The sequence below is a fragment of the Athene noctua genome, chromosome 4 (genome assembly GCF_965140245.1).
Source record: "Athene noctua chromosome 4, bAthNoc1.hap1.1, whole genome shotgun sequence".
In the NCBI taxonomy this organism is placed as follows: domain Eukaryota; kingdom Metazoa; phylum Chordata; class Aves; order Strigiformes; family Strigidae; genus Athene; species Athene noctua.
In genome coordinates, this window is record NC_134040.1 from 65876767 (window position 1) to 65904674 (window position 27908).

At 49.4% G+C, this 27908-nt stretch overlaps 1 protein-coding gene across 3 annotated transcripts; it reads left to right on the forward strand.

The window, feature by feature from the left end:
* The first annotated feature begins 225 nt into the window (after positions 1-225).
* PRAG1 (PEAK1 related, kinase-activating pseudokinase 1) lies at positions 226-26034 on the forward strand. 3 transcript variants are annotated; one of them, XR_012633491.1, is made up of 7 exons: positions 226-309; positions 2702-3096; positions 4497-6316; positions 15335-15492; positions 18878-19617; positions 23129-24400; positions 25871-26034. XR_012633491.1 is itself a non-coding variant. In XM_074904024.1 (6 exons), the coding sequence occupies exons 2-6, from the start codon at positions 2740-2742 to the stop codon at positions 24164-24166; spliced, it is 4113 nt and encodes a 1370-aa protein (XP_074760125.1). In that variant the 5' UTR covers positions 226-309; positions 2702-2739; the 3' UTR covers positions 24167-24645. The 3 variants fall into 3 exon arrangements, 2 of the variants coding, with proteins under 2 accessions (XP_074760125.1, XP_074760126.1); XM_074904024.1 differs by lacking the exon at positions 25871-26034 and having other exon boundaries at positions 23129-24645; XM_074904025.1 differs by lacking the exons at positions 226-309; positions 25871-26034 and adding an exon at positions 1023-1139 and having other exon boundaries at positions 23129-24645.
* Positions 26035-27908: the final 1874 nt, after the last annotated feature.

The window sequence follows — 27908 nt, forward strand, 5'->3', positions numbered from 1 at the left end:
CGCTGCCGGGGGGGGGGGGGGCTGGGGGCGCCGCTGAGGGTTGCGTGTGACCCCGCCGCGAGTGGGTGTGCTTTGCGCGAAGGGGAACACGCGTGTGCGGGGCCAGGGGGTGCCGCCCTGCCGCCGCCCGGGCTGCTGCCCACGCCGTGCCCCGGGGGGCGGGCCGGGAGGCGGGGCGGGGCGGGGCGGCCGCTGCCCCCCGGCCCACGCGGGGCCCCGCTTGCCACTCGCCCGGTGGCGGCGGCGGCGGCCGTGGCCGGGCGCAGCGCGGGGGGCAGCGGAGCGGAACCCCGCGGAGCCGAGAGGCTGGTGAGCGGGGAGCGGGGCTGAGGGCGGGCACCGGGCCTCCGCCTCCCGGGACAAAGCCGGGCGGGGAGGGACGCCGCCGCTCGGGGCCGGGGCGGGGCTGCCGGGGGGCCCGGGGCCGTGCCGCTGCCCACCGAGCATGCGGGCGGAGCAGGGCTGAAGTCGGCCCGGGGCGCGCACCGGTCGCGACCGGCACCGCCGCCCGCCCCGGGAGCCCCGCCCGGTAAACTTTTCCCGGTGCCGGTGGACGCCCGGCGCTCCGGAGGGGCCGTCCGGCAGCCAGAGCTGTTCGGTTTGGGGCGTTGGGTTTGGTTTTTCTCTTTCGCGCTGGAGCATCCTTATGCCGCATCCTGGCATCCCTGCCCCAGATAACAGGTAGCCTTTATGCCGGTGCCCCGGGAGGCGCGGGGGCTCCGGGGGTGCCTCGGACCCAGCGGCCGGCTTTGGGCGAGCCCGGGCGGGTAGAGCCCGGATTCTTTCCCCGCGCGGCGCGGGTGGGCGCAGGCCCGGGGCTGGGGGCGGGCACGGGGCCGCCCGTCCTGGAGTCTGGGCAGCGGGAAAGAGCGGCTGCCTCGGCGGCACATAGGGAAATCCCGATCTTTAAAAGGCAGTTGGCAGCGCCGGTTATTAAACCAAAGCGAAGAGGGTTTTTTGGCTCTGGTCCCTGGTTTCCTCCCTTTGATTTTTCTTCTTTCTTTGCTGGCTCTCATCGGAACGCAAACTTTGGGTGCTGCCGGGCGCTGCTTGCTAGATCTGACTGGAAACAAAGAATAAAATATTTTTTTGAAGATATTTTCCTTGAAAACAATGTTAACCTCGTTGAAGGTGTTGGGGTATGTCCAAGAGTGATTTTCTGTCCTTCAGTTAATTTGGACTCTGTGAAGTCCGTGGAAAAACTTGTCTAAAACAGTCTCTTCCCTGAAAAGAGAGACATATACCATTCTGTGAATTCCATTGACATTGCCCTTTTTTTCTGCTCTTTAACAAAACAGACCCTAATTTATCGGCTTGCCAGACAGAACAGGTATGCAGGTACTAATGTTTTAGCTGATGAAAACCTCCCAAAATAGCATTTGAATTCAGAAGATGCTTGTGGGTCAGTGGCTCTCATCCACTTTGCTTTGTCCCACCCAGGCTCTTAATAGTATTTTTTCTTTTCACCATGCGGTAAGGTGGCTGGTGGAGAGACTGGCTGGGGCATCTCTGAGCCCAGAGGCTTTACTGGAGCGCAGGCTGTTTTAGAGGCCCATGCAGGTGCAAGAGTGTCCATAGCTATGGTGGTGTTGCAGTATGCCTGTGTGGAAGGATGCTGGTAAATTGTTCTCTTGTGCCATCAGGACTGAGGTGTAAAAGTGCCTGTTCACTCCAAGACCCTCAAGGAAGGAGCCTCAGTTTCCATTGGGGTCAGCTGGCGGGGAGATGATGCCCTGAAGTTGGTTAGATGGGGAAAGACCCTGTGGAGTTGTGTGCCCTGACACCCATAGCAGCCGGCTGCAATTTGCCTCATCTAGTTTTCTGATCTTCTCTTCCCTAATCCACTCAGCTTTGTGGGAGTCCTCGTCTGAAGTATCTCCAAAGTTGTTAGCTCCAGGTAGCTACTGGCTGAGAGCAATCAGACCTGGCCATGCGGAGAGGGGGGGCACAGGAATGCAGGAATGTCTTGTTCCTGGGGCATTTCCTCCTGGGGAAGGAAGATGGGAAGGGATCCTTGTCTGTAAGTAATCCAAGAGCAAAACGTTTCTCCCCTTACAGACAATGAATCGTTTCAGCGAGCTGACGCTCTTATTTGTGGCTCCTGGCAAACCAGATAAGAGCTTTCTGCCAGGCACTTGCTCAAATCGGTGCCAGCCCCAGCCTTGCTGATTGCCTTTCTCTGTTGCATTGGGTGGGAGAGAAGCCTTTGTGTACTACAGCAGTAATCACAGTAGTGCTTCTGGCTGAAGGAAGGTTGTTGCTGATCCCCTTGGTTACACAGTCACCGATTCTGGTCCCTGTATCTCCAGGCCTTTTTATTTTCCAGAGAGAGGATGCCACTTTGGAGAAGGAATTTTTCCTGTCTGGCTCTGCTTGTGGAGCTGTGAACAGCTATTTCCAAGACCTCTTTCCTTTACCCTTGATCTAAACCTTGCATGAGGCTGGCTATACATGCTCATTAAACAAGGAATTAAATCACATAGGAATGCTGCTTGCTTGATGTCTTCTCTGTTACAGAGCTATGCTTAGAAGTTGAAGCTTTTTAAGTGATTGTGTGGGCTTTAACTAAGCTGTGAAAAAAAAGCCTTGTAAACAATAAGCCTTTGTGATGAAGGCAAGGTGTAATTATCACCTGTCCTATTAAAAATCTTTCCATTTGGGGGCATACCCAAACTAATCAGACGGTGTTGTGCTTTTCCAGATACCTATGTGATCTTTAGGAGTGGCTCTGTGGAGCAAATGCAAAATGAGCAGCGGAGGACAGTGCAGAAGATGCAGAGGGCTCTCAGTCTGAGCCACGAGGATTTGAAGATGTCTGCGTGCAGTGACTTTGTGGAACACGTTTGGAAGCCCGGCTCCTGCAAAAACTGCTTCAACCCAAAGACTTCTCATCAGCTGCAAACACCCCCAGACGTGGGAGCTTGTGGTGTGCTCCCGAATGGAGTTAGGACCAAGCCCGAGAGCCCCGCGTTGGAAGACGAAGTTGTAAATACTTCCCCTTTCTCAAAGCCAACAATTGCTGTAAGGCCAACTATGATAAACTCAGATGTTTCTGACACGTGGGCGGATGTGAATATGAATGCAGATCTGTCACAGGTAATGATTAATCCAGTCAAAGCATGACTTCCCGTTACTTACCTCTCCTCAGGAGTGCTAGGAATATCTGTTAAAATGGTTTCCTTCCCTTTGTTTTTCCTTCCGGTCTTCATTCGGGTTTTTAAGCCATATATTGGCTTCTCAAAGTATCTTTGGCTGAAGCTGAATGAGCTGTTACTCAGAAGGCATGTTCCAAAGAGCTTAAAAATAAGTTGTTTGTTTAGGAACTTCCGGATTTTACGTGAGGATGTGGGTTAAAGTTATTTTCCTGGTAAGATATACTGAAAAGAAGTCCTGTCTGGTTGCAATCAGTCCTAACTGGATCCATGGTCTTTGTGGGTGAGGAAGAAAGTGCCTTAGTTTCCTAGCCCAGCTCCTTGGGTTCCCAGCCTTTGCCAGAGCAGTAATGCCCTCTGGGTGTAGCACCGCTGCCTGCCTGCAAACTGTGGGTTGAAAGCCCCAGTGGTTTGAGTTGCCATCAGGATGGGTGGTTCACTCCTCTCCCTGACCAGTTGGTATCAGCACTACCCCAGCCACGCAGAGTGAAGCACTGGCTGCTGTCACCCTGCCCGTGGCATAGGTGTGCTCCTCTCTCCTACTCTCACCCCAGAGGACAGTCAGGGCTTGCCAGCTCTCTTTTTAGCCTCCTGTTGCTCTCCCTCACTTCTCTTCCAGGGGTAAAGGGCACAGGAGCGCAGGCTGTGTCTGCATTGTCCGTGGGGTTTGATCTGTGTACACAGATTTGACCCCAGGCTGAATTTTGTACTATGGGAGCAGGTTCTACCACTCTGGGACAGGGGGTCGCTTTGCAGGCAGATGTCGCCCTCTGCCTCTCCCACTCCTCCCTTGGCCAGCAGGAAGGATCTCCTTCAGATTAAGAGGGTTTTTTTGCATTTCCCCGCCTGCTCCCCAGTCCCTGCTGCTGAGCACAGCCAAGCTGCTATCCCAGGATAACCTGTGGTAGTCTGTGTCTATGCTCCGCAGTGTGCGACTCCGAGCAGCAGTGTGAAATGAAACAAAAATAAGCAGACAGAGGTGCAAATATTCCTTCCCTCTCTGAATCTTTAATTACACGGTGATTCACAGACAGGATGACAGGTTGGACATGTTTCTGGCAGCGAACCCATAGAAAGAGAAAGGAGAATGCCTTATTTCAGTGCATTGCCATTATTGGTAATACAAGGATTGCAAATGGTCCAGGAAATAAGGCGAGTGTAGTTTAGGTACAAAAGGTTTGCGGTAGTTACTGGTGGGGTGAGCACAGAGCAAAACAGATGGTGAGTGCAAGTGGACTTTTCTGTTGAGCTGGGCTTTTTTTTTTTTTTTTTTTCTTTTAAATTTCTCTTTCATTTTACATATGCACGTCCTGACAGTGTACTTGTCTCTTTGGTTCCTTGCAGGTTAGCTGGGGCATGGTTACTGGCAAACAACTCCTTCTGAAATCAGGAGATGCACAGCGGATCTGCCTTGACAATTTTGGCAATGGTGGTGTGAGAAAGCCCTTCCTTCACAAACCGCCCAGCGACTGCTTGTCTTGCTGTCCTCCTAGCTACTCCATGGTGGGACTGCGCAGCCTGGAGAGCCGAGTGGAGAGAAATGTCTCCATCCACAGCCTGGTGCTTGTGGGTGAGGTGGGCAAGCAGGAGGACAGAGCCAAAGACAAGTTTGCTCTGCCGCATCGGGCCCCCTGCCCTAATCCCTCCACCTTGGAGGACAGAACCACCATCAGAAACCCTCCTTCCCAAGCCAGAGAGGGAGCAGCACTCCCCTCGGAGGGCGACTGCGGTCACCTCTCCTCAGGCTTTGAAAGTGAAGGAGGCGAGTACTGTTCAATCACAGACTGCTGCAGAGAGCACCCTGTCTCGTGGGAGCTGCGCTGCACAGAGGGGAAGGGTGCCAAGAAGGAGAGCCCTGCTCCCTGTGGATGGAGGCAGCGGGATACTCCAGGGATTCCCAGGCCAAGCGGCAGGGTGGTCAAGTTCAGCGAAGAGGAGCGCAGAGCTGTGAACGTGGCCTTCTGCATCACAAAAGACCAGGATGATCCTCTCCCCTACGCCCTGTGTTCAGAGAGAAAAAAACTGGCTCTCCACACCGAGGCTGCTGCTCTCTCTGAGAGCACGGGGAGCAGCAAGGTGGCTGCCTTTGCTTTGTCCCCGGAGGATGAGGACTTGCCTGTCCCTGGAGAGCTCTCTATCACCGGAGGCCCCTGGCCTGAGGATTCGAGCACCCCTCAGCAGGCTCTGGTGGAGCCACAGCGCCCCCGCCTTGCAGAGCCAGCCCGCGGTGATCCCATCTATGCCGAGAGCACCAAGAGGAAGAAGGCACAGCTGAAGGCTGTCAGCAGACAGGCAAAAGTGGAGAAGGTGGCCCGCGGCACTGGCAAGGAGCAAGCCGATGGGATGTGGAAGGATGGCAGCTGGGCTTTGAGTGGTGAGAAGGAATACCAAGACTCCACTGGCCAGGTGGCTGCAAAGATAACTATAATGACGGCACACACTGAGGATGATCACAAGACAATATTCCTCAGCAGCCCTGACTCAGCGGTGGGAGTTCAGTGGCCATGTATCAGCCCCACTGCCCACCCCGATTTTGGGACTTCATCACCTGCCATTGAGCCTGGAGAAATTTTTCAAGCATCTGGAAGTGAAAACAGCCCAAGGTTTCATCTGACAGCTCCTCCCAAGACCTCAGTTACTGAGAGTCCAGCCATTCCCCCAAAGATGTCCAAAAACAGCCAGCTGGGCAGTGAGGGGAACCGTGTTCCACCGCTAAGCTCCCACGTGGCAAGGTTTGGTGATGACAACAGCCACGATGGAGCTGGTGTTCAGCTGCTGCCGAGGAGCTATAGTGATACAGGCACCTTTGGGGCATCCCCTTCTCCATGCACTCATGTCAATGGGGTCTCTGTGGAGGAGTCCAGCAGAGGTTTGGCAGGCTCGTCCTATGACAGGAGGCAGAAATACTACACCCCAGCGTGGACCAAGCAGTGCCGGATAGAGGAAGAGGAGGAGCAGGAGGAGGAGCAGGAGCTCTTAACCCACCCATGGGCAGTGGGAGCTGAGAATGGAAGAGCTGGTGCTGACCTTGTGGATGACAGCCTGATGCTGGAGGGCCAGACTGGGATCAGCAAATCATCGTCCTTCTCCTTTGATTTCCCTAAAGACAAGAGTAATAGTGTGGAGTTTGCACCACCGCCACCACCACCAAAAAAGCAGTCCAGGTACAGCCCTGTGAGTGTGTGCATGGTGGTCTATTAACAGTTTGCAATGGGGATGTTTGCTGCAGGCATTCATTGACTAAGAGGTGCTTCCCATTCTTTTTTGCTTCCTTTTCTGTTCAAAGGTGGGCTTTCAGGAGTAGAGGAGGTGACTGCATGGATGAAAAACCACTTACCTTTTTACTCTGAAAAGCTGTCAGATCTTTGCAAGTCCTGATTTGAATGCCATGTGTACTTGCAAAAGTCCTTCAGGGCTGTAAGGTACAGTCTTGGGTCGCAGTATTCAAGTGAGAACAAGGTCCGTGCCTGGGATTGCTTTTGTTTTCCAGCTCAGCTTCACTCTGTCTTGGCACAGATCCTTGATGTTGAATAGGATAGAAAATCTGGGGTCGCGAGCTCCTTTTGTAGGTGGAACTGGGCAACTTCTCTTGGTGCTAATAGCAAGGGTCTCTGAAATACTCATTTTCAGTTTGCGTCTAATGTCTTTTTGCTTTCAAGGTTAACTCTTGAAGCTGCAGTTTCCCAGGGCGGACTCCTTGCCTGCAAGCAGGTAATTGGATCTTGCCTAACATGCTCTCATGATGTGCAGGAGTCACCTGGCTTCAGGCAGCCTTCCCCTCACTTCTCTCCTGGAAGTCAGGTTTGCAGGCACGGCAACAGCAGGCCCTAGAAAACAAATGTGAATAAGGGAGAGCTGTCCATCTGGGAAGGAAGTAGCTCTGCTAAGCAATTAAAAAAACAGGCTTCCGATACTTTGCGTGCATTCAGTATCTGCAGCTGTGTGAATCACAAAAAAAAAAAAAAAAAAAAAAAAAGAAAGAAAAAAAAAAGAGAGAAAATGGAGGAAGAAAAATTGATTTTCTTTCCGTGCAACTAATGGATTCTGTTGTCTGAGCATCCTGGGGAGGGATACTTCCACATTCTGCAGGTGTCCTGTACGTGCTTTATTGCATGTGTCTGTTTTGTTATGTGTATCTGTGCATTGCACAACAGATTTGACTCCAGCTCCTTGATTTAAAAGTTGAGAGAAGAAGGGCTGGGTGTTTGGAAGAGAACTTGCTCTTGGGGTCCATGGCTTGACCCAACTGATGGTGTAGGCATCAGTAACCTCCAGGTTGACACTGTGGTTGAGTTGGCCCATCCTCTGTTTTGTTCTCACACTGAATTTTCCATGTTTTTAGGGTTGGCTATCCTAGGGAATTAGTGTTTTAAATTGACCGAGTGGTGAACAAATTAGGTTTCTCAAGGAGAGGGAAGAGATGAACAAGAGGCTTTAGTTTTCCCTAAAGCTGGGCTTTCTGCTGTGATGCTGCATGCCTGCTGGAGTCAAGAGGAAAGAAAAGGTCCACAAGCAAGCACACAGATGAGCTTTATTGCCTTTAAAATCAAAGAGAACACTGAGATGTGCTTTAGCTTTGACCCTGTGAACTTTCTTTCATGTGGTGTCTCCTATCAGCCTGTGGCTTGGGATTGTATTTGCCACATGAGGTGGTGCTGAGGCCCCGCAGGGATGATGTGTTGCTGTTGAGCAGTGATCGTTTAGGAAATGCCTGCTGAAAGTCCTCTAGAACCTGATTCCTTCCCCTGCAGAGTTGATGTCACAGGGCAGGCCAGAAGGGTTTAAACTCAGCACTATATATCTCAGCAGCATACAGTGCTAGGATACATACCGTGCTAGGACCTCATTCTGCTCGTGGAGAAGCAGCCCTGCAGAGCCCTTGGTCTGTACTGGGGGCAAGGATGCTTCCCTGGCAGTGTTTGGAGTCTCCTTTCTGCCTTTATGAGGTCTGGGAGTGGAGGCTGGAGTCTCCTTCATGTGTCAGGGTGTTTCCTTGGCTGGGTGACTTGGATCAGCTGTGCTCCAATCCAGGAGCATGTCCTGCTGTTGCCCTCCACATGGAGTTACGATGATCCATCCTGAGGGGCGTGGAGCATTTTCTACTCCTTGGAGGGGCTGTTTCATGCTCCTGGTGTGATCAGGCTGTGCCAACTGTAACAGTTGCTTCTGAGTTATGCTGAAAGCATCTGTGTGCTAGAAAGCCTGTGTGAAAGCAGACAGGGAAACTGAGGTCAGGGAACACATGGCATCCATGACTAGGATCTCTGGCGGAGCCATAAACCCTGCCAGATGGTTGAGGTAGGTGCTGGCATTGCTCTTACACCCTGTGGCTGTAGGCCATGTGTTGTGCTACAGGTATTTGTCTCCTAAACAGCTTGATGCCTGCAGCTGAGCCTTAGGGCATCTTACTCAAAGAGCATGGCCCTCCATCCAGGCACTAAACCCCTGCCAGTGCAGCCGACCTGAGGAGAGATTTGATCAGATAGCAAGACTTGAATGCTGTGCAAACCCAGCTGGTTGCTTTGTTTGTTTGCTTTGAGGGTGCTCTTGTTTTCGTCTCAATTGTGGCTTCTCTATGCATGTTGATGCAGGAACCAGGGTGTTGTTACCTGCTCATGGTGGTGGGAGGAATGGCTACGTGCACAACTGGTTAAAACCACCATAGCGGGATTGTGTTACCCTGGGCAGTCGTTGTTTGCAGCTTTGGGTCATGACATGACTCCGACCTGGTGCTGGAGGAACATCTCCTCTGGTCCTCCTGGCCTGCGGCCAAATGCCTGAAGAAGGGAGGAGGTCTTCCAAACTAAGATGAGTCTGAGACATATCCATACTTTCCTAGGCCCAGGCAGTCTGTGGGCATGTGTTTGTTCATAATGGAAGAACCATCGATACTTCTGTTACGCTTACATAGTCCCTCGCAGAGTCAGAGCGCCTCAGTCCAAGATGTTCTCTGGTGGCACAGTTGCAAAGGATCCTTGGATGGACGGATGGATGGATGGATGGATGGTTGGGATGAAGCCAGTGAAGACCTAGTTGTGTCACAGACTTGGGGTTTGGGGCTTAGCAATTCAAAGTTCATGTCAGCCGCAGGAAAGGTGTGTAACCATCCTTTTCCCGTCTAGATCTCAAACTGCAGCAAGGTATTTGATTTCATGCTGGAAAATGAAGCCTGCCTGTTTGACTTTCCTAATTAAACTTAATTGCTCATTTTAAAGAAAATTTGCATGTGTGTTCAAACTAGTTTCAAAGCAGAGAAAGAAAAAGTGAGTGTAGATTTTGTTGTGTTCATCTTGGCTCTCACAATTAAAAGGAAAAAAAGTTTTTACAGGGTAGATTCCTGCCAAACACAGAGGAAACTGGTTTTGCAATAAGTTTTCTCTTAGGATGGCATAAGGAGTGATTTTGGGGAGTTTTAAAAATAAGCACAAAAAATAATGCTAATAATGCATTTGTGCCTGTTTCATCCCCTATAAAGCTACTCTGTGCTTCTTGTGACTATTTCTTCATACAATCCTTTTCCTGCTTGTTTGAAAGATTATAGATATTTAAGGTTTGCTTGTTTTGAAACAGAATGGAAAATTAGTTTAATTACAAGAGGAAAGAGATTGGAAGGTAGCTGGTGTTATTCCAAAAGCTGGGAAGATAGTTGGCTAAGGAAAGGGCTCACCAGGGGAACTAGGATCCCAGGACTTGTATGTGCAGTGATAATTTAAAGGTTCTTCAGTGTGAAATGCTCTAGTGTGGCCTTCAGTTTCTTGGCACGAGGAATGAATCTTTGCTGAAATTTATGTCTCTCTTATGCAGAGGGTCGAGCTAAATGATCCTCACGTTTCCTCCTAGCCTGCAAAACCTTGACAGTTAATTTATTTCATGTGCTTCTTAAAGAAGGGAAACAGTGATGCTGTTTTGCATCTTGAGCTGTTGGCTCTTGAGCTGTTTTCATCGTAATTAATGCCACCTTCAAAAGGCAGTACTGTAGATAGCTTCTGAAATTTGCTGAATGCACTTGCTTGGTGTAACAAAGGTGTGTAGCACGGCACATCCTGACACCCGCCATCACTGAAAACAGTCAGGACAAATGAGCTTGACATGTGCCAAAATTGCATGTTACGGTGCTGCTGCCACTGCTTGTTGCCAGAGGGAAAAGAAAACAAGAGTGTTACAAAAAACCCGACGATGTTGGGAATTGAATCACCAGGAAAAGAGCCAGGTTTGTTCCTTGCTGGGGAGGTGGTGCTGGCTGGTGGGACTGTGCTGTGTGTTCCTTGCCAAGAATCGGTCTGTGATGGAGCAGTGCTGTACCTGAGACAGAATATTCCCCTTTTCTTCCCATTCCTGAGGCACTCGTTTCTCTTTGGAGCTCAGTGTCAGGGTGTACCCTGGTGACAAAAGCAAACTATGAGCTGCTGTAGCAATTACAAATGCAATTGGAAGTCACACGGGTCCCAGGTTTTGAACTTCTCTGTGACTGTGTGGATGACAGCAAGGATTTGCTGTTTGGTCTAGGACAAGCCTGATTTATTATTATTAAAATAATAAGGAACTCTGGATGGAGACTATTTAAATACATAACTAATAAGTAAATAAAGCAAAGAAGTGGGGGTGTGGCTCAAGGAGAGAGAATCACGCTCCAGGACAAGGCGAGAATACACCTTTTAGATTCCACCTGTGGTTTTTGTCTGAAACTAATTAGGAATTTCTCCTGCTGCTTCTGCCAGTGGATAATTTTTAAAAGGTTGTGAGTTATCAGTCAATCTTTTGGGAGAGTTTGTTACTTCTAAAATGAAAGTAGTTTGCTTTTCAGTGTGTTTCTTATCTTACTTACCATGTAAAAAAGCTCAGAGTTGGAAATCTAAATGAGATTTGTTGTCCCCTTCACCACATCAAAGCAAGCAGTGATTTTTTTTGACTCGTCTACCATCTTAATTCTGCACCCCATCTGAATTTCCCCTTGCATTGCTAGACTCCAGACCCTTGTTTCAACTTGAACTGCGCTACATAAAACCTTTTTGGTGCAGGGAGGAGAGGTGTAGTCTTCTGGTCAGAGCCTCTTTCCCTCACCTCGATTTTAGTTTCTCCACATTTGTCAGCTGGTAGCAGAAAGGTAAGTATAAATTGAAGCCTCAAATGTTGTAAGCTCCTGTATGCTGTTTTTTAACTGCCCTGTGTATCCAGGGGAAGATGCTGGAAGAAACAGCGGTGGAGAGAGGAGGAAGAAATAATTATTCACGTTTCATGATAGACAAGCATATGGTACAACAGTGCTTCCTCTTGTGTAATAATTATGCCCAGCCATGTGTTGTGTTTGATGCTGTAATGCAGTCTGGCTTTTCTCTCTGCCATGCATTAGTTCCCCAGTTTTATTTTGGGAGGGGATGTCCTGATGACATTATCACCAGACTTCTGGAGCGCGGTTTGGTTTGTGGTGATGTGTGTGTGTTCTCTGTTCTCCTCTGCTTCCTTCCCCTTTTGCATGATTTATAAAGCTCAGCATCTCTGTTCTCTGTTCAAGTCCTGTCTTCTGTGCTGAGGAGTGACCCTCTCCTGCCAGCACAGCAAAGCTGAGAAACCTTTGTGAAGGGGCTGCAGAACAGGCGCTCCTTGTGATAGGGTCTCTGCACAAGGGACATATGCCTTCCAGCATCCTCCACTGCTGCCAACAGGCCATGCCTGTGATGGCCACTGGAAAGGAGCAAGTGGAAGTCTGGCAGCTCTTGTGTCCAACTGGCTTTCTCCCCGTCTCAAAACCTCCCTGCCCCTTGCACTTTAGGAAGGTAACCAGATCTGCGTGTCAAATCTTAGGCAGGTGATTCAAGCCGAAGGCCTGCCAGGAGTCCGAGGGATCCCTGGGGCGATATCCCAAGGCATGTGTGTCTGCTGCGCTTAGGGGAGCAGTGCTTTGGTGCCTGTCTCCACTCTCTCTCCGTGAAGTGCATGGTGCACACACAGTCAGTGATGCTGGAGTCCCACAGCAGCATCAGCTGGAACCCAAATATGTTAAGAAATGTGATATTAAACATGTGGCTACTGTCTGAATGTGAATCATGGGAAAGACGAAGCATGCCCTGGCTGGATATGCAATGTGAGGCATGGCAAATGATCTGGGTCCCTTTGCAATGTTACAGAACTCCAACTGTTCTGTTTTGTTCTTTTTTTGTTGTTGTTTTGTTGGATTTTTTTTTTTTTACCAGACCACTGTTTTCAACCTTGACTTGTTCTAGGCAGGACTGTGGGAATCATGTGGAAAGCCAGCTGGATGAAATTGTTTAGGATGGGAAAACTGGGGAAAAGTGAATGGGAAGGGTTGCCTGAATATGCTGGCACATTGCATGGAGGATGTTTAGTGTATTTAAAGCCACCAGAAAAATTTGGAGAGCTGTCTTTTTAGGTTATTAGATTGGGCGAACTGACTCTTGTGACCTGTTCTTCATGCACTGGCACATGAAGGAGGCTCTAGTGCTGCTCTTGAAGTTGCTGGTTACATTTAAGGTGCTGAGCATGGATTTTTGAAATTAAGGTATATTAACTACTGCTACATCCTTCTGAAGAGGGGTGGAGCCCACAGATGTAACCAAGCCAGTGGGGGCGCAATCCCAATGATTCCTTCAGGTCTGAGATGGGTTGATGCTCTTTATTTCCGGTATCCTTAAGTGAAAAGGGCGAGATGGAGAATAGATAGCTACCTGGGCCCTTGCAGTCATGCGTGGTGGAAGGAACGCTAGCAAATCAGGGCAAGTTTGGCTTAGATGTAAATCAGATCCCACAGGCTGTCACAGTGATGAGTTGTACAGCTCTTGGGGTGGAATTTTACTGAAATGGGAGAGTTTGACCCTAGCAAGTGTTTTCAGTAATTCTTTGGTATAGTGTGTGGTATTTTAATCTGTGTAGGCTACAGTCTGGGCTTCAAGCAGCTCATAGGAAAAGAGGGAGATGTAAAGCGGACATATTTCCAGGCGGTATTAGCTGGCCTGGTTGTAACATCTGAAAAAAGAGCAGGATGTCGTTTAAGCGGCAAACAATTTCTATTTCGGTGTCCCTATTCAGGAACTGCATTTTACATAAGTCACGGCAGTACAGAGAGGAAACGGGGCTCTCTGTACATCTGACTTCACCGCGACGTTGAGCTCGGCAAAGGCAGCAGCCAGCGTGGTTCTGGCAGACACCGTGTTGCGCCCAGGTTGCTTGGAGGAATAGGTGTGGCTGCGTGCGGTGGACCTTGGACCCCGCCGAGCAAAGTCCCATCTCTCTCTGAGCGCGGGAATGGTAAGGCAGCTCTGCGGATTTGTGTTTAAGTGATGGGAAGGAAACAGAAAGGCACCAACTTTTCTTGGGGGGAGGGGGGCAGGGGAGGAATGTGTTAGGAAAGCTCTCATCTGTGCAAATCAGGATCGCCTTTCTTGCAAAATTTTCTTCTTTTCTTATGGATTCAAATGCTTCCTTGATTCTTGCCAGGTCAGACAGTGCACCCTCATGAGTATGCACCCATGCTTCCCCTCCCCCCCCCCCCCCCCCCCCCCCCCCCCAATTACTAAAAGTTAAATGTCTGAGAAAGTTACAGGATAAAGATATATCTTTATGATACAAGTTTAAAAAAAAAAAAAAAAAAGTCCAGTTGGTTGCTTTCAACAGCTTTAATTATAACAGAGCTAAAAACCTCAATGTGTGTGTGTCTCTCTCTCTCTTTTTATTTTTTAACTGTGACTTGTATGGTGCATTGTAAAGACTTGTAAATCATCCCCAAGGGGCTTGCCATGGTAAATTCACCACTGGTGCAAGATCAGTGTTTTTAGAGCTTTATTTTCATCAGCCCCTGAGTATTTTTAGACTGAGGCTGCTCAGGCAAATGAGGAAGTCTGGCAGAAGTTTCTTCCGGGCTTCTCATACACTCTGCTCTCCATGTGGTGGTGTGGACATGAGAGTAAGTGCTTTGTCTGGATGGGGAGCAAAAAATTTCTCAATCTTCAAATAAGAATCACTCATGGCATCTGCTGTGCTTGGAGGTTTTGGAAAAGGAGGGATCCTGTGCGCATGAACAGGGTGCCACAAGAAAACGGTTGTGCATGTCTTTTGGTCTTTTGTTTGTCTTTCTCAGCAGCCATTCAGCCGACTGATTAGGAAATGCCGGATACCTTCCAGCAAGATAGCTGATGGAAGTCCTTTTTCTTTTTTACAAGTCTGCCACTAACCTTTTTACATTCTTAATCAACAATGTGTTGAATTTTATCAGGAGATTGGCAGTTTTACTTAAGAAATGTGGACTGATAACCTTCATTTGCTGGCTGATAGAGAGTCTGAACTGTACCAAAGCTAGGAGTGGTTGTGCTCTGATGTGCTGCCTGATTTCAACAGTTTCTGTTGTTTTCCAAGGAGGAAAAAATGAAGAAAATGCAGGGGAAATACTCTATCTTGGCGAAAGGTCCTTCTTGCCTACAACTGATCATTTAAACTGTGACCTGGCAGGTTATAAGCCCAGTTTATTGATTATTTATTTATTTTTTTTAGGTGGAAGCTGCATGGAAAACTGTAGGTCTTACATTAAAAGCTGCATCGTAGGTCCTGAGTTTGGCAGATACTTGTTTTCTGCAAAGGTGCTTCTTCTTTCCAAAGGTGTCAATTGTTACTGTGATGCACTGAGGAGATAACAGCTGCTAGGGATGGACTCTTCTACCACTTACCCCTCTGTCATGAATGAACTGGGTTCTGACACCCAGCCTCAACCTGCCCTTCTGTAAAACAAGAGGAGTGATGCCACTTGCTTCCCTTGAGAACTTTACTGAAGGAAAACACTGTTAGGTCCCCACTTCCCAGTGTTGGTGGCCAAGATGGGATGTGGTCCAGGACCCCATTTGTGCTAGGCAAAGGTGGTGCAGACTGGGACTGGATGCTGTTGGCTCAGTGGTTCTCTTCTCAAGCACAGCTGGTTTGTCATGATGGGCTGGCTTGGGGCCTGCAAGCCTATAACCTGCTCAGTGTCAGTGGAATGTGATCCCCAGGTGCCGGAGAAGGAAGAAACTGCCCAGGAATGAGGTGCTGTGCTGTGGTGTGGTAAAAGACTGCACAGTGTCTGTATAGATAGGCTGGAACCAAGCGAAAACTGCTTTTGGCTTGAGTCTCCATGCACAAGTGCATGCAGGGTATCTTTTGCCATCTGTCTCCTGACTCTTCTCTTTCACTCTTTCTAGGAATGCTCTGAAAATGAACCCGAATAATGCTGAGTTGGAGAGGGTCAGCAACAGTTCTGCCGAGAGCCTCAGCCCACCTTTCAGGAGCGTCCATGTCAGCTTCACGGCTGGCTCCACTGACAGCCTCGACTCAGACACACAGACTGGCAGTGATGGCAGTAAGTAGCCATTGGGTGTGGGACAGGTAACATCGGACTTAAGGAAGGAATCACCTCCATCCTGAGGCCCACTGGTGGGGCAGGATCTTCAGAGCAGGGATCATGAGGGTCCAATCACCTAGTTTCCCCAGCAACACTTCATCTGTCCACTTCTCCTACCCTTCTGCCTTTGATGCACTTAGGATGAATGTGGCAGAGTCAGGCCAACATCATGGACTTTCTCCTCTTTTATTTGGCAAGTGCCAAAATCATTCATCCTGTAGCTCTCCTCTTGTCTGGATAAAACCTCCATCTGAAAGCAGTTGTTCTTATCCTGCTTGTGCTTCACGTGTTGCATGAGATCACAAGTAGCCCTGCCATAGAAAGTCCTCCGTACATTTGAGAAGTACCAGAAGGACTCTTCTGCGAGAGGTGATCTCTCCTTCTCATTGTGTTCCCAGTTATTTCTTGAAGGGGAAAAAAATCTGCCTGCACTCGTTTAACTGAGATTAAAAAATACTTACTATGAAGTCACTTTTTACATCAGTGCGTAACTCAGACATGCACTAACGTGTTCAGCAGCTCAGAAAGTATTTCCTTCATAAAAGCAACCTTCGTGTAGTGGAAGTTCTGTCTTTCCAAGAGCAACAATGTGCAGCAATAAAATTAAGAGCCAGAGCTCTAGAAACTCCATTTTTCCACTGCTAACTTGGACTCTGAGAGTGATACCATGCCAGGAAATTGTACAGGGGGAAGAAACACTCACATATGTTGGATCTTTACTTGCTGGGCACAGAAGCAATTTGCTGTCAAAAATGGGACAAGAGGATTTCTCTGCCTCCACTAACAGAAGCAACTGTTTCAACTCATCTTGGGAAAGATGAGTTTTTAAATGAATAACTTAAATGCAGTTTTTCTTGCTGATGTAAGCAAGAATCTATGCAGTCAATCACTGAGTGAGGTGGGGTCAAATTAATTGGCTATACTGTCAGATGCTAAAATATGAAATGAGGGGAGCTTTTAAACCCTTGACATGCAAAAGGCCTCTACTCCAAAGGTGCAGAACACTGTTAGGAAAGTTGTGAAAGGGTTTAATTCGTTAACCTGTGCTTGGGGCAGAGCTCAGCAGCACATAAAAAAAAGTTAAGAGCAGTTTGGCATTTTGCGGATAGGCGTCTGGACCGGTTGCCAAAGCTTCCAGTGCTGACATTTGTTTCGTAAGTCTCTGTCAAGTAAATCTTGTCTCTCGAAACGGGGATTCAGCTGCATGTCCTGGCAGAGATGCCTCTGTTGAGTTGCTCTTGGGCTGCATGCTGAAGAATTTCTCTTGCCTATATTCTCTGTCAAAGCCCCTTGGACTGGAAGTAGCAAGAGATGTCATGCCGAACAATCCCTGCCTGTGGGTTTTGACAGTGTTTTAACGGAGCGGGTCTTTCTCATGGACCCGGCAGGGTGTGGTGCAGATGTCTGGGTCTTCATTTAAGCTTGGGGCATGCATCTCTGTTGAGCTCTGGGCTCCACAGTTAACTGTGCAGCTGCAGAGTGGCTGAAACTGGAGAGCAGTCAATTGCTCAGCAACTGGGTGTACAGTGCAGGCAGACACCTAGGGCAAGGGCCCAACAGGAGTCAGATAGCTCTGCACCCAGGAACTGGGGCAAAAGAGATGTGTGATGATTCACAACATTTTCTCCAGAGCTGTTTCTGAGCATGTTGTCAGAAATGGGGTGCCAAAACTGCCTTGCATAGGAAGCTCATCTTCTGCAGAAGCCGAAATCAGTGCTGCTCATTCCTGGCATGTCTCCCAATGCTTGGGATGGGGTATATTGCAGCAAGGAGCATACAGGCAGCCTTGGCAGTGGAGCAGACAAATGCAAATTGATATCATGCTACCAAACACTCTGATGGGGAGGGACTGGCATCCACTCTAGTAGCTGAGATGTAGGGGACCTGCCCTCACCTTGTGCAGTCTCAGATGGTGACCAGCTAACAGGGATTGCTTTTCTGGCACAGCCAGTATGGCTTCTGCACCTGCACGTGACATGCCAGGACAGACTGGGATCTGAGCCCCTGAATGGAGGTTGTGTGTGGGAGCTGGGGAGTCACTAGGGTTGTGACAGAGACAAGTGCCTGCTACGGGCTGACATGCAACTGCCCCAGGTTGTTCCTGTGGAGCAAGCAGAAAGCCACTTGAGGAAGTGCCTGCTGTCAGCTGAACCCTCACCAGCAACCTTGTGAGGAGGAAGGATGGCTTGCTATCACTCTGCCGCTTTGGAAGCTGGGTTCAAAGAAAACAATAGATCCCACTATCTGCTGAGCTTGCTTGGAGCAAAATCCCATCGTGCACCTTTCAAAGTCTACACTTGCATGAAAGGTGTTAGCAGAGCTCAGATTTATCAAGAGTCCTGCCTGTCATTCAAGTGATGTGGAAAATTCCCTGAAATAATTATGTCTCTTCTTCTGATTTCCCCTGCACTCCTCATTCATTCTGTCTTTGTGACCTAAAATTATTGCTCTTTGTTTCAATGTCAGATCATCTTTTTTTCCTTTTTGTTCTTTTCTTCTTCCCCTTCTTCCATGACATGCAACTGTATTACCTGTTGCCAGTCTGGCCAGGGTATGAGAACAGCTGCCAAGAATGAGCCAGCCATCCCAACCCAATCCATGTGCAGGTGGCATATGGAGCTGCTTGGGGTTTAGGGTATGTAGTGGGGCCAGGCTGCTCTCTGAACAAAGACGTCTGGCAATAAGCTAGGGGATAGGCAATGGAGGGGAGGCCAGATTTTTTTCAGGAGGATGGAAATTGCCAAAATCCCAGACCTTGCCTAGTGACCCTTACTCAGTGTGAGGCGGTGACAGGTTCGATGTATTTCTTGGGCTGCTCTTGTATGGCCAGAGGGCCAGAGCTGTGTAGTGTGAGTCACTCCTTATCACTCTGTGCTGCTGAAGCACTGGGTGGCAGCTCCCATGTGAAAGAGGCTGTGTTTAAGAGAGATTGTCCTCATATCCCGAATGCTTCGTTCTTACTTCCCTGTGGATGATGTCACAGCTTAAATATTTACCCTCTACTAGCTTTTTACTACTGTAAGCAATTCAATGGGGAGTGGTTTCAGACGGGGTGGGGGGGCATTTCTCTAGATGGCTGGTTGCAGCCTGCTTTGCAAACCTGCTGTATTAAACTGGTTTAAATCCCTTCAGTGATGCTTTGCAATTGTGAATAGATGAGGACTGTGTGCTGGGTTCAGAGGTGTATTTCCTTGTATCAGAGGTAACCTGGCTTGCTGCATTGTTCCCAGCCAGGACCCTGGGAGCGGTAGCCTGTGGGGGTGGCAGGGACATGGAGAGGGACCTGTGCTCCCAGCCCGCAAGGGCCACTCATGGCATCTTCTTGTGTGTTGCTGTCTCCTAGGACGCTCGTCTGAGCTGAACCACTCACCCCCTCCAGCTGAGAGCCAAGTGTTTCCCCCTGTCCCTTTCCTTCCAGCCTCTGGTGAGGATGGTCCCTCCTCTGCCCCCAGCTGCCCACCCCCTCTGCCCCAGAAGAAGACAGTGAGCAGAACAGTGTCCTCCCCAGATGGCTTTTTTGGGGGACAGGCATCTTCAGGCAGAGCAGCCGATGCTGCCAGCCCCAGACTGAATGTCAGCCACTCTGAGAGCAATGTCTGCCTCCAAGAGGAGCGTCCCTTCATCCACCCGGCTGGCCTGGGGGGCCGCCCGGGCGCCTTCTCCTCCTCCGAGTCCCTGGAGAAAGGCTCCAAAGGAAATGGCTACTGGGGCTCAGCCACTGGCAAAAGCACAGGGGCTTGCATCCCCAGCAGAAACCTCCAGTCCCTTTCCTCCTCACAGCTCAGTGTGTCCAGCCAGGTGTCATCGGGCTCCACCCTCCAGCTCCACAACCTCCTGAGCAACATTGACAGCAAGGAGGGGGTGTACGCCAAGTTGGGGGCTCTCTACGCCGAGTCCTTGCGCCGCCTGGTTGCCAAATGTGAGGACTGCTTCATGCGGGAGCAGAAGAATGAGCTGCACTTCAGTGAGAACAACTGGTCGCTCTTCAAGCTGGCATGCAACAAGCCCTGTTGTGATTCAGGGGATGCGATATATTACTGTGCCACCTGCTCCAAGGACCCTTCTACCACCTATGCTGTGAAGGTAAGCCCACACCCAGAAGGTATCCAGGGTTATCTCCATCTTCCAGCTGGGAGGATGAGGCAAAGAGCTGCCAGGGTCCAAGGCTGTGTGGGAGTCCATAGGTGAGCTGGGACTGAACCTTCGAGCTGCTTTTTCCTCCCTTCTGGTGTATGGATTTAAATGAAAGAGGGGGAAGCAGGCTTAGTGCTGTGCCTTTGAGAAGCACCGTCAGCACACGATGGCCTGTTCTCTCTGTTTGCCTTTCTCACAGGTGAAGTTTGGCAAGCAAAACCCCTTCCAAAATTGCCACTTTTCCCCTACTGCTTGCAAGGGTTAATTTGGAGTAGTTTTTGTTGTAACAACTGCCAGTCAGATGCTTATTGCTGCAAACTAGTAGGGTCTGAAACCCAACCAGTTTCTCTCAAAAAATCTTTGTGCAAACACTCTGTTGCAAACTCAGAGGCATTTGCCTCTGATGACACAAGGTGATGAAAGCCTGTCCAAAACATAGAATTTTTGCCTCTGCCTGCCTTTCAAGTGGAAGGTCTGACCCAGAAACCATGAGACTGCTTATGTGATCCTGAAACTACAGGCATTAAAGATATTGCAGATCTTGATTAAACAATGCGAGGCTGACCCAGACATGCTGTGTAAGGTCAGCTCTGAAATATTTTCCTGTAACTCCATGGAATCTATGTTTGAAATGGAAACTTGAGGTGCAATAGTTCAGCTCTTTGAAACCTGGATAAGTAAGCTTATCCAACCCGTTCCATGGACATCCCATGGATTTTCAGTTCTTGACCCATATTACTACTTGAATACAGAGCCTTTAATTTCTGTTCTGACTTAACCCTAGGGGCATATCATTGTTGCTTACTTTTCAGGTTGTTTTCAAAACCTAAAGTAATTCCCAAAAAAGCACTGTCAGAGATGCATTAAGCAGGAAAAAAAAAAAACAACCCACACAACAAAAAACCCTCTGCTGAATCGTTTCCATGATTATGAACCCCAAGGGGATGTTTTAGTTAAGTGATAGCTTTAAAGCCAGTTCATACTCTAAAGGAAATATGGTCAACCCAACAGGAGGGCTGTAAATAACCTGAATGGAGTTAGATGAGATCTTGCGCCAGTACCCCTAGTCCAGCACTCGGAGCTGCAGCTTCTCTTGTGTCTTATATCAAAATTCATTGCAACTTTCCTCCTGAAACCTGAGAACTGCATGGTGAACTAACTGGTGTGCTCCTTTTCAGTCTGCGGTTCCCTGCGGCACGCACACACCTTTGCTTTTGCCTGCCGTGTTAGGTGGGGTTCAGCGGCTCGGCTCTGTGGCTGTAGTGCATGAATTCTTGCCAAGGCAGAAACAGCACACTTCAATCTCTTAATGGGACTGCATTTGTGCCCCTGCATGTGATGCGGGCTTCTTCTGTGCTCTCGGTACACTGCAGAGCGCCTTAACAAAGACAAAACCACTCCCAACAGGGCCATAGTCTGTGCCAGCATAAAATGAAGTTGTGCATGTGTTTACACTTGTGCGTCTATACACCTCCTGCAATGTTCTGTGTGCCATCTTCTTTTTGGTAGCCAAACTAGAGAATAATTGTGAAACTTTACAACTGGCTAATTCCTAGATGCCCCTCCTGGCTTCTGGTACAGATTTTCTGACATGAAAGAGATCACAGACCTGTAGTTAAAATAAGACTTGAAGAGCTCAAAATGGGCAGAGGATCTGACTTCTGCCAAGGAGACTGCCGAGGACCAGGAGCCAGTTTGGGCTGTGCACAGGCAGACACGGCTACGTATAAAACAGTTAGGAGCCAGGCTTACATGAAATGGCTTTAGAGGAATTAAGCCAAGATACGCTCCACGCCTTGGCTTCTTTCTTCACTTAAAAGATGCGTGACTAAGCCAGCCCCAGGCTCCTACTTGGGGCTTGTTGCATGGAGGATCCCTCTGGTACAGCCAAAGTCATGAAGAATGGCTGGCCAGGGAAGATATCCCTGTCATCATTTGGTTGCAGTTATTCTCCCAGAGACTCCTCTCTCGCAGGACTTCCTCCCCCTTTTCCTCAGCCTTACCACATCTTTCCTGTGTGGGAGGAACAAGCAGGCTTGTTCAGCAGAGGGCTGGAAGGTCTCCTCTGCCTTTGGGGCTGGAAGGGCTCCTTTGCCTGTGTCCTGCTGCATTAATCTGCAGTCTGATTAGCTCTCCAAAGCTTGTCTTTCCATAAAATAAGCATGCAGCCATGGCAGGGTATTTTTGTTTATAAAAGGGAGGACAATAGGGATTTGAAATGCCCCATCTCCACAATATAGTCTCATCTGAGTTAATTACCTGCAAATGCCTAGATTCAGACCCTTGCTGGAGTAATACAAAAGAAGCCCACTTCTCCAGCTCCTCTTTATTCTTGCATTTATTTTAACTCAGAGGCAAAATTGATTTCTTGTCCGATTTTGCACGCATGCTGTGACTGGCAGTGGCATGCTCCAGGGTTTGAAACCTTTTATTCTGAGTTTCAGCCTGTTGCTGATTCCTGTGGGTGAGCTATAAATAAATCACTAAATAATTTTTTTTTTTTAAAAGTGTATAATAGAAACGCCAGAAGGCCCCATCCATAAGCTAATGGATACTCTTTTATAATAAACTTGAGCTTGAGTTTATTTAGTCTTTAATGCAGTTATAAAGCTAAAATACAGAACAAAATGAAGATAAGTCATGTGGGTTTAAGAGAATCCAGATTATAAAATGCTTTTTTCCCTTGAGTTTGCTGTACTCTCACTTATTTCTAAACCTGTTGTTAGCTCCCACTTTCTCTCTGGTGTTTTTTTCCCTGTGCTCATAAGTACAGCTTGTTGCTAGTTCCTTGCTGCTTCTAAGCTTGTTGTTTAGCCATTGATCAAGGGTTTCAGAGTAGTGGCTGACATAAGGAAGCGGAGTGGTTGAGGAGGATGTGAAAGTGGCTCCAGGGCTTAGGACCAGAGGAGGGTTAGGTGGGAAGAAAGTGCTGGAGGTCTCTGTCCACCCCTCACCCCAAACAGGGCCACCCTCGCAGCCACATCACATCGCACAGGGCCTCATCCAGGCCCTCCATCCAGAGATGGAGATGGCACATCTTCTGCCACAGGTTTTGCTTTTCCCTCTGCAGAATATGTCCTGGGTTTCAGGGGAGAATCTTTATAACATACGTGATGTAAAAGCTATGTCATTTCTGTTAGCAGTGAAACAAAATCTCCAGAAGTTACTCATAGGAGGACTACCTTCCTCCTTTCTGGTAAATACTGGGCATTGCCTGGCAAAGGAAGCATGCCCAGAAATGCAACCCAGACATCTGGTTACCAAGGTTGGGGTGTTGCAGGACAAGAAGATCCTCAAGCCAGGAGATAAGGTACAAAAGGAGCCAGTGCACACCCTGCTTCTACTGATGTCTTCCTTAGCGTCTGCAAATCTCAGCTTAGGAACCCATCTCTGAACTTCTGGTCTCTGCCCTGTCTCTATCACTGGCTGATGAGACTTTTCTTTTGGTCTCTCCTCACAGATTTGTAAAACACAGGAGTCCAAGGTGGCTGCTTCGTACTGCAGCCCTGCAGTGCCAGTCCATTTCAACATTCAGCAGGACTGTGGGCATTTTGTGGCCTCTGTACCTTCCAGCATGCTGCTGGCCTCAGATGTGGGGAAAAGCATGCCTGGGGATGGCCTCCATCCCTCCCGCACTGCCAGTGAGCATGACTGTGTGGTGGTCATTACCCGGGAGGTGCCGAGCCAGACCACTGCCGATTTCGTGAGGGACTCGGTGGTGTTGCACCAAGCCAAGCCTGAGCTGTACGAACGTCGCGTGTGCTTCTTGCTCCTCCAGCTCTGCAATGGCCTGGAGCATCTCAAAGAGCATGGCATCATCCATCGTGACCTGTGCCTGGAGAACCTCCTGCTTGTCCCCTGCAAGCCCCCCATGAGCTGTGTGAAAGCCAAAGATGACAGACACTTACCCCGCCTCATCATCAGCAATTTTTTGAAAGCCAAACAGAAGCCGGGAACTGGAGACTCCAAACTGAAGAAGAGTCAGGCCCGGCTGGCCCCAGAGATTGTGTCGGCTTCTCAGTACAAGAAGTTTGATGAGTTTCAGACTGGTATTCTCATCTACGAGCTGCTGCACCAGCCCAACCCCTTCGAGGAGAAGGTGCACCTCAGGGAGCAGGAGTACAGCCCTGAGGACCTCCCTGCTCTGCCCAGCCTGTCCATCTACTCCCGGGGGCTCCAGCAGCTGGCCCACCTGCTACTAGAGGCAGATCCCATCAAGCGTGTGCGGATCACCGAGGCCAAGCGGATGCTGCAGTGTCTGCTTTGGGGGCCCCGGAAAGACCTCACCGAGCAGCCTCTCAGCCATGAGGAAGCCCTCCGCCGGGTGCTTCAGAACTGGGTGGACATGAAGCGTGCCCTGCTCATGATGAAGTTCGCAGAGAGGGCTGTGGACACGGAGCGGAGCATTGAACTGGAGGACTGGCTGTGCTGCCAGTACTTAGCGTCTGCTGAGCCAGCCTCCCTCTCACACACATTAAAACTGCTGCAGCTGCTCTGACCTTGGATGTGTCTCGGACGCAGCTGAGGGCTCCTGGTTGCCTTGCGGCTAAAGGTACACAGCCCCTTTCTATGTCAGAAGCTTGGATTTCAGCTGCGAACTCACGATCAGCTGCCCCACACTCCAATCAGAGTGCACAAGACATGTTTAGTACCCTCAGCACTGTTAGTTTGAAAGCGGGCAAAACTGGGAACCTACCCCTCTTTAGGGGGATTTTTTTTTTTTTTTGGTGTGGTAAGTCTGTGGACTAATAAACTCCTGCCTGCGTGTGTGCATGTTTCTAATGAACTCAACCTATGTGAGTTGATTTCTGCATTTGTGGGACAGTCCTTTGATCCCCACCTCCCAGAAAGCATCAGAGCCTTTTTGCCTGGGAACACCACCGCTCTCCAGAGTGGGTGGCAGGGATGAAGGGTTGGCTGCTTCTCCTGGGGAGCAAGAGCAATTCACGTAATGCTCCTTTGCAAGGGAGAAGCATGAAGGGCTTTTAAATTCACATTTTTAATGGGTTTTGGCATCCATTTTGCTTCTCATTTTAAAAACAAAAATTATGATTTGTTTCTATGTATCAGCTGTATTTTCCACTGTGGACGATACAATTTCAGCTGCCTGTTACCTTTGTTAGATGCTAATACAGCATGGCTTTCCTGTCTAGTGGTGCAGCTGCGCAGGCTGTTGATTGTGAAAGGGTGAGAGAGTGCCCAGGATGGGTCTGTTCATGAGGATGATGCTGCTGCATGCTGGGAATTACCCCTTGTAAAGTTAATGAAATGGAAAATCCCCAATTTACCTCCAAGGCCTTGGGGGGGAAGTCAGGGCCAGGTTGCTCCGCTTTCACCCCTTCACCAGGTAATTGACCTGTCCCTTGTGTCTATCTTTTATTTAACCCCTTTATTGAGAGGTGAGCTGGCATGTGAAAAAGGCCAGGGCCACTGGCCTGTGGTCTGGGAGGGTCTTATTGCTGCTGGTGTTTGAATTAGAAATATATAGGGCTGGGTGCACTGCCAATATGCTTCTCTAACAGATGAGCTGTAAGAGCAGCATGATGGAAGAGGGAGAAGCTGGCCTGGGTCCCTCCAGCCCCTTTCCCTCCATCCAGATATATAGCAGCCACTCAGCTTGGTAGAGAGGCCGTGCTGCTGCTCAGAAAAACTGATTTTTCCAAAAGGTTGTGGGCTGCTTTTACTCTTCCACCCCAACACAAGGCAGAGATGAGCAACCTTGCTCCTGGCACCCGTTCTGCAGCCTTTGGAGAAGGGGTAAGTTTGGGACATGTGGAGAGAGCCCAGTGTCAGTTTAGCTGAGACAGGATGTCACTAGCTGAGCTACCCCTGTCCCAGCTCAAAACAGGGAGAAATTCATGACCACCTTCCCCCAGTCTTGCTTCACCCCAGCCTGCTCTTGTGGAGGAATTTTAATTCCCCAGGTTTTGTGACACTTCATATACTTTCTGTGAATATCTTCCAGGCTTCTTACCTGGATTTTTTTAATCTGTTTGGCTATGGTTGCTGCTGATGGGAGGGGATGGTTCCTTGTCTGGGCACCCATTTGCAATGAATTTCTCCTGATCCCCTTAGGGAGGAGGCTGTGCACGTCCCTGCCTGCTGAAAGAATGTGGGATGGCTACAACTGTGGCCGCTGGGGATTTTTTTATACACTGGCTTCCTTGCGTCTGACTCTTGGGTCCACTTCCCTCCAACATAGGTGGCAGGAACCTTGGCTTGGGAACCACTGTCCCATGGACCATCCTGGATACATCGTCCTGGAAAGCCTGGCCCTGATGCATATGCTTTCACATGAGCCAGCGGAGTGATGAAACAGCTGGAAAACCTGCCTGAAGGAGCCCAGCATGTTTTTCAGAGATAAGATGAAGAGATGACTCAGTTTCTAAGCATGGATATAGGGAACAGTTGGAGGCAGCTCAGCAGAACAGCATTGAAGGAGTTAGGGCCTGGCCATGACAAATCCAAGCTGTGCTTGGCAACAGGGAGATTATACGTGGGGCAAAATGGCTTGCAAGGCTTGGGCTGGTACCCAAGTGGGAGTCAAGAAGTAGCCAAACATCCAACCAACCCACAAAAACCAAGGTTGGATCCATTTTGCATGCTGAGTTTTAGTTTAGTGACAAACACTGATACAGGTGTTGTCGCAGGGCCTGCACAGTGTGGGATGTTAAGCTGATCAAAATTTTTCCCTTGAGTCTGGGCACTTAAGACTGCTTCTGGTGTTGGTCCTGGTACCCTGCAACAGCATGCCCAGCAGAGTAAAGGCCAACAATAGTACTGTAGCATTTTCAGCTGTATTATTTTGAGATTTGGTGGGTGGCTTATTACTCTCATATAAACAGAAACTCTTAGCTCCAAGCTTTCCTGATACTTTCTCCTACGGTAGCTCATGCTGCTTCTCCAGCCTAAACAGTCCTAGGTCAGTGCATGAACTGGAGAAGTACATTAGGGTTTCTGCTGTGTATCTTTGTGGGGAAGTGACACCTAAGCCTCGGCTGAGTGCTGCAGCTGAGTCCAGGGACTTTGCTCGCTTACTGTCCCTTGCCAGTGCTGTCCTCAGCACACCATAGGCAGTAGCCCCCCTTTTCTTAGCAGGCATTCTTGCCCCCATGCCCAGGATCCTCTACAAGAATGGTGGAGTGGATGGATCATCCCTCTTCTGTGTGGCAGGGGACACAGATGACCCCACACTCTGGGGGCCAAGCATGTCACCCACTTGGTGGAGGGGTGGGTATTACAGAAGGTGTCTAATTGGGAACACAGTCTGGGGTCCACATGCAACAGTGGACACAGTGGACAGTGCTGAGGGGCAATTGCTGGAGAAACACCACAGACCCATGCATCTCTGTAGTACTGCTGGGTGGGGAAAGGGGTGTTTCTTGTGCTACCCCCAGACAGACTGCCAGCCTCTTTCCTTGTGCCCAGGCTCCCAGTGGTCTGTGTGCACAAGAAGGGTGGCAAAGCAGCTCTCTGCCAGTGCCTGCTCTCACCATGGAGGACAGATAACCAGAAGCTGCACACAGTTCTGACTGGTTCATTTGTAGCATGGATGAGCTTGGTGGGGAGGTTGTATGCTTCCTGCATGAGATGAGGCTGAGACCCAAAGCCCCAAGACAAACACTGGGCAGGCAGTGCTGCTAGAAGCCCTCTTGCCCAGTGGTCTGGTGACCTCGCATCTCTGCTTCAGAGCATCTCTTTGAAGCTGGGGGATATCCCCGGAGTGAAAACCAACCTGGTTTTCCACAGATGCTATTATATGAGATTGCTTGGCCAACAACAGTTCTCACCCTGCATGCTCACATGTGCAGGGACATGCCCCACCATCTACACAGGTTAGTCCAGGACAAGCTCAGTTCTGTTTCAGCCTGAGAGGTGGGCCTGTGCAGACCTCATGAAGTTCAACAAGGCCAAGTGCAAGATTCTACACATGGGTCAGGGCGAGCGATCTCAAGCACAAGTACTGGCTGGGTGATGGTGGATTGAGAGCAGCCCTGTGGAGGACTTGGGGGTATCAGTGGATGGAAAACTTACTATGAGCCAGCAATGTGCACTCACAGCCCAGAAAGCCACCCACATCCTGGGCTGCATCAAGAGAAGTGTGGCCAGCAGGAAGAGGGAGGGGATTCTCCCCCTCTACTCCATTCTCGCAAGACCCCACCTGCAGTGCTGTGTCCAGCTCTGGGGCCCCCAACATAAGAAGGACATGGACGCGCTTCAGCGGGTCAGAGGAGGCTGTG